The 6,935-nt window shown below is 32.7% G+C and overlaps 1 protein-coding gene across 1 annotated transcript; it reads right to left on the minus strand.

Annotated features, from left to right (window-relative positions):
- Positions 1-2,495: 2,495 nt before the first annotated feature.
- LOC112793866 (CBL-interacting serine/threonine-protein kinase 11) lies at positions 2,496-5,971 on the minus strand. The gene is made up of 2 exons (XM_025836249.3): positions 4,989-5,971; positions 2,496-4,081 (listed from the first exon to the last, which is right to left on the minus strand). The coding sequence occupies exons 1-2, from the start codon at positions 5,499-5,501 to the stop codon at positions 3,233-3,235; spliced, it is 1,362 nt and encodes a 453-aa protein (XP_025692034.1). The 5' UTR covers positions 5,502-5,971; the 3' UTR covers positions 2,496-3,232.
- Between the last annotated feature and the right edge of the window lie 964 nt (positions 5,972-6,935).

Below are 6,935 nucleotides of genomic sequence, written 5' to 3' on the forward strand. Positions count from 1 at the left end.
TTGTTCAATGTTTTAAATCTTTTATCTTCTGTGTTTGTATCTTTATTTTTGCGATTATTGTTGTATCTTTATTTGGGAATTCAGGATTTGTTCAATTGCTAATGTTCTGTATTTGAAATTGTTTGAAATTGTTAATCTTCTGAGTTTTATTTCTGTTTGGACAATTGTTGTTGAATTTTGATTTGAAAATTTAGGATTTGTTCAATTGTTAATGTTCTGTGCTTGAAATTGTTTATTATTCTGTGTTTGAGATTGTTAATTTGTAAAATCTGCGGATATGGGGTCCCCGTTACCCGTGGCGGGGACGGGAGGCAGATTGTGGTGACGGAGGCGGGGGCGGGGGGTATGTCCTCGCTCCCATGGAGACCCGTTGTCATCCCTAGGTTGTCCTAAGAACAAGGGCTCTCCCATTTGGAAGAGTCTTTGCAAATCTTGAAAAATGTTGAAAGATGAGTTTGCTTGGTGTATTGGGAATTTGAACAAAAATTTTTTGTTTTCGTGCTGGAAGAAAGAAGGGTAGTTATCTAATAAGATGGATTATGTTCACATTTCTGATTCAAACATCCGGATACAGAATATCTGGTCGGTTGGTAGGTGGCATTTGGATACTCTTTGTTCTCCTTTATGTTAAAATCTGAAAGATAATATTCTTCCTTACAAATCAAGATATGCAAGCAGGTTTGGAAGTGGGTTGGTATTGGTCAGGGTCTGCTGCCAAAGTCTATGACTCACGCAACGGTTACTTGTGGTTGTGTAAGCAGCTGTTTGATTGGGAGGAGCGGAAGAATTGACTTTGATTTTGGCATCCGCTTGTTCCGAAAAAGCACAAGTGTTTGGTTTGGCTGTGTCTTAAGGATGCTCTTCCTACTGCAAGTTTTCGCTTTAGAAGAGGGATGTCGTCATCAGATAGGTGCCTAAGATGTCTTTCTAGGCAGGAATCGATTTTACATTGTATTCGGTATTATCCAAAAGCTCAGCTTGTATGACATAGGTTGGATATTTCTTGCCATCCTCTAGATTTGAAGCACTGGTTCTTGTATCATAGCAAAGAGCATCCATTCAGGTTCTTTTTGAGATTATGGTGGATATGGCGAGTAAGGAATAATGACATCTTTAATCCTCATGAGACTTGACTTTCAGAAAAAATGATTTGTCTGGCATTAGCTTCAGAAAAAGAGCTTATGAGTATTTTTGAATTACAACATATGTCTCTCCCTTCTATTCTAAGTGATTCTTGGAATCTCCCATCAATTAGTATCTTTAAGATTAATTGTGATGCTAGTTATCATAATTCTGGTGATAGTGTTAGTTTTGCTTCCGTTATTAGAGATTGTAATGGGAGTTGGCAAAGGGGTGTTTGGGAATGATTTGAAGTAATAGTATTCTTCTAGGACAATTATTTGCTATTTGAAGAAGATATCTCTTAGTTTAGGATGTTGGTCAACGAGATGTTATTTGTAAGATGGATTGTATGGAAACGTTTAATCTTGTTACTAATCACCAAGATAATGTTGGGTTTATTGATCCATTGGTGCTCAAAATAAGGGATATCATACACTAGAATTGATGTATTAACTTTTGTTTGATTATGAGAGATGCAAACACATACCATGACAAAAATAATGATAAAGTTAAACTTTATCAAGTTCTTTCTCCATGGAAAGAATTTAAAAAGTAATTAGTAGTCATAAAAGATACTGTCCCGCTATTAAGCAGTTTTTTTATATATTTTTTTAGCTTAATTAAGTCACGCAGAAAAAATCAAAAAATACAATTAAAATATTATTTTATATGTTTTTTATTTCTTTATAATTATACTATAATACTTCTATGTTAAGATTTTTGTGATCCATATATAATTTTGCTTGTATAACAACTTAAATTGAATCTTATGTTTTAATATTACATTACATTTGTAATTAATATTTATTGTTATTATTATTTATTTTTAAATATTTAATATTATTTTATATATATATATATATATATATATATATATATATATATATAATATTTTATTTTATCGTAATTTCCACTTCGGCAGAAGCGTCATTGCGCTTTGCATTTCAGTGCTGGAGGTTTTTGGGAGGTGTATTCTTCAGGAGTTGATTTCATTATTTCGTGTTCGAAAGTGATAGCTCACTTATGCTTCTAAACTTGTTTGAGAAATAATAAATAAAAAAATGAATAAGTCGTTTTTTAAAATAAAATAAAAATGGACAAAAAAAGTCTTTGGTATTTGAGAAATTGGCTTGTTTGCATTTTTATTAATTGTCTAATTTATAATCATCTATGCCAGGGCATTCAGCATTGTATCACCACTATCCATTAAGCAATGAAAGACAAAAACTAGCTCTACCCAGAATTATTAGTAATATACTAATATAAAAAGGTCTCCATATTAAATGCATCCAATAAATCCAAATATGAACAAAAGAAAGTATTAAAGCACCTAATAAAAAATAAACAGTAAAAAAATAAAAAACAGAAAGAAAGAAAGAAAGAAAGAAAGAAGCCCCTTCCGTATAAAAAAAAAACGGCGAATGCATTCTTAATTTCTTTTGGATTCTATCCTCCATTATTTGTAGCTTGTATGTTAACTTATTTACATATTCTGATGGTAACCTCAATGCAAAAACATGCCTAACACGTGCATGATTTTTCCATTTTTGGTACATCATTTTTGAGTCCTTAGCATATGTTAAAAAATTTAGTTCCTACGTCAAAAGAATCTGTCTATCATTTTTTCTTACATACTCCCTCCCTTATCTATTACTACTTTTCTTACATAAATAAATAAATCCAATCTTATATAATCATTGTTGAGAGGCCACTACCATCCAAAAATTTCCAAATCTAACCCACCATCTTCATTTTCAAGTCCCAAACCGATGCATGTGCTACGGTAATCAAACATTCTGCCCCACCACCAACCTTCGTTGTTTTAAGAAGCTTCAATTCAGTTTCAAACATCATCCCAAATTCTCAATTCATCTCCCATCATCCATTAGATGGAGTCTCGTTGACCCCACTCCATCTATTATTGGATGTATGAACCCTTGTGTGAGATCAGTAGATCACACTTCATTTAACAATAATCTGTTTGATAGGGGATGTTCAGGGTTCGAATTAGATTAAATTAAAGACAAATTAAAACCGAACCAATTAAATTGGCATCGAACTGATTTGGATCGGGTAAGATTTTTTTGACCCAATTCTTTCAGGATGTGTCTCAACATTTATCATAAATGACTTCTGCTTTATTGTTTCTCCTTTGTTCGTTTAGAACCGGAGACTCTGGTTCCTCGTTATGTTGTGACGAGGTGGTCGCAACGTCGGAACCACATTTTAACAAGAGGAACCTAGGCTTGAGTTTATTCTCCCAAAGTTCCCTAAAAGCCACGTCATCCCCAAACTTCTTTCTAACCTCAACCAAAACCATCTCGGCCGGTAGCCGGTAAGCTTCCACCCCAATCTCCAATTCCCCTTTCATCCTTCCCAAGTCAACCCCACCCTCCTTCTTCCACCTCACCGCCATCCCTTGCGCCACCCCAACCTCCTCCGCCACCTCCACCACCTCCTCCGGTAACCCCCTAACCACCAACCACTCTCCCTTCCCACTACCAACATCACCAAACAGCCCTGACAAATCCAAACCGGAAGAAAAAGTTACTATATCAAACGCATTCAAGACCTTATTGGGCCCAACCCCAAGCCCAAGCCCATAATCATCCTCATAAGGCTTAATCTCTTTGTAGCCCTTTCTAAACCACGGATCCTTTTTCATTTCTTCGACAGTTATTCTTGTCTCTGGGTTAACATCTAGAAGCTTCCGGAGGAATCTTTTGAGATCCGGTGACATCCAACGTGGACACCGAAACTCTCCTTTGTAGATCTTTCTATACATAACCATTAAGTTTGGGTCATTAAACGGCAAGTACCCTGCCGTTAGAACGAACAAAACGACGCCGCATGACCATACGTCAACTCTGGCACCGTCGTAGCCGCGTTTCGATAGAATTTCCGGTGCCACGTAGGCAGGGGTACCACACAGCGTGTGTAATAGTCCATCAGGGTGTATCTGCATTAAAAAAAAAAAAAGCCAAAAATGTTGGGAAAGGTGCCAGTGTTCATTAGAAGCATAAACGTAAAAACTTTTCTTAAAAAATAAGATTCAACTTTGTCTAGATTAGTTTGTACGCTTTAAAAAGGTACAGAATCTAATTATTATATTTGGTAAAAGATAATGATTATAAATAAAAATTAATTCTGATAAAATAATCATGTAAAAGATTAAACATCGTTGTATAACATTTTTTTTTAATAACCATTTACGGTAAATATAAAAAGCATTTATTTTGTACGTAATTGAATGAATTGAGTTTATATTCCTGAAATTATACTTGTGTTTTATTCGATAATATTTATGGTTCACATTGGTTCTAACTTTACTTCCGTGAGTAGAAAATTTTTAAAATATTTTTAGAGAACAAATTGAAGTAAAAAGATAAAAAACGTAAGTCACAAATATTAAATTAAAAAATCAAATGAAGTAAATTAAAATTGAGGATCACTATCTATTCATAAACCAATCTGATTATTAACTCAAAATTGTTTTATAATACAATATATCAAAAGCAAATTCTATAAACAAATGGAAAATGGTTAGAAAAGCACTTCTTAGAAATGTTTTTAACGTAAAAAATCCAAACGTAATTGTTTAGTAATCATATTAATTGTTAATAAGTTATTTGTTGAATTTCTTAAACAAATATGTTAATAAGAATAACAATTTAGTAATGTTAAATTCCGTATATATCAAGTCACCAAAAAAAAATTCCGTATATATCAATTCAATCTCTTTGTAAAATATAATGTTAGGACTAAAGAATACTTTGAAAATTCGAACCCTAAATTGAATAATAATTAGAATATGAAAGATGAAATTAACCCGAAATTATGCTGTTAATTGAAGCCAAAGCCCTGACCTGATCCCTAACTGCACTCAATCCAAAATCCGAAACCTTCAAATTGCCATGTTCATCAAGCAAGAGATTCTCCGGTTTAAGATCCCTATGAAACACCCCACGCGAGTGGCAATATCCAACGGCCGAGATCAGCTGATGAAAATACTGACGGCTCAGATCTTCCGAGAATCTCCCCTTAGAAACCCTCGCAAACAATTCACCACCTTTAATAAACTCCATTACGAAGAAGATCTTCGTCTTCGTCGCCAGAACCTCGCGGAGCTTCACGATGTGAGGGTGATGCAACCTACTCATTATGTTTATCTCTCGCTTCACGTTACCGGCTAAACCGGTTCCCTGTAACTTCTTCTTGTTTATGATCTTCACCGCCACGCTTTCTCCAGTCTCAAGGTTCCGCGCGTGGTAAACCTTCGCGAACGCGCCGCATCCTAAGAGCCTTCCAAGGTCGTATTTCCCGAATAGAGCCCTTTGCTCCGTCGGAGACGGTGGCGAGTGGTCTTCAATTTCCGGCATTGGGACTACCGGAAAATGAAGATTTGCCGTTGATGGTGAAGATTGAAAATTGGGATATGGGTTTTGTTATTGGGGGTGGGAATTGAAATGGGTTGGTCGCAAATTCTGTTATTTGTTGGGTTTTGAATAGTGACTGAGAGGATTTGATTTTGATTATGCATGTTTCTGGTTTTATTGGCCTAGTTTTGCTGCTTTTTCCGTTTAAGAGAACCGGGGTAAGAGTATTTTAATTTTGTTTTATTATTTTTGTTATTTTTTGGCTTACGAAAGTTCGGGGGGAAAGCGTGAAGGTTTTGTTTGTGTCCACACACGTGTAGTGTTTCGGTTGTTGAAATCTTGCAATTGGATCTTGGCACGTGTTTTTTGGGGGTAATTTTGGAAAAATGGATATTCGTTTGTTAGAATAATGTGGCATGTTGTTATGATTTTGATTTGTCATTTTGCATTGCATTAAATGAACAATGTTATTTTGACCAAACACTTCTAATTTGATTGGATTCAATTTTAAATAAATCGCTAGACTTTTCCTAGATTTTATGTAATTAAAAAATAACAATGTCACTCATATTTTTAATAATATTACTCCATATATGAAATTTTTTTTACGATATGTTTACTATGAATTTGTAAAAAAAGACTGATATTATTAAAGATTTTCTGATAGAAATATTTTATTTTTAAAATATTATTATTGTATTATCAAACATAAATTTTATTAATAATACATTTAATGAAAATGGTTTGAAATGGATCATTTTTATTTTTTTTACACTTGAAAAAATAAAGTATAATTTCTCATTTTTAATTCTGTAAGTGAGACTAAAATTAAATAAAAGAGAATAATAAAAAATGAAATTTTACACTAAATACCATTCAGTTTTTTTTTTCACCGAAGAATATCCACCCAAAATAGTTAACATACACAAGCTCCTACAAATGTTGATTTTGACAACAAATTTATTATTTTTTATGTTAGTTTTATAATTAAGAATGAATATGTAATTTACCTTCATTATTCATATTAATTATATTTTAACTTTTTCTCTTTATCTGATCAAGTTTTTTCAACTTTTATTTGTAAAAAATACTAGACGTTTAAGTATATTTTAAACTAAAATTTTAATTAAATTCTTGCACGGTCTTTTATTATGAGAAATATTATACAAAAATTTGTATATTATATTAATAAAATATATACCATATATAAATTTTGATGTACAATATATATATAATTTTGTAGGATTATATATTTAAAATATTAATTTATTTAACTAACAAAATACATTCGTAACAAAAAATTGTGCGTTATGTACAAAAATTTATGTGTTATATATTTATATACAAATATTTATATGCTATATGCGAAAATCCATATACTATACCAATAAAATATGCACAACACATAATTTAATGTACAGTACAAAAATTTTGGTG

This window comes from Arachis hypogaea, chromosome 1 (genome assembly GCF_003086295.3).
Source record: "Arachis hypogaea cultivar Tifrunner chromosome 1, arahy.Tifrunner.gnm2.J5K5, whole genome shotgun sequence".
Lineage (NCBI taxonomy): Eukaryota > Viridiplantae > Streptophyta > Magnoliopsida > Fabales > Fabaceae > Arachis > Arachis hypogaea.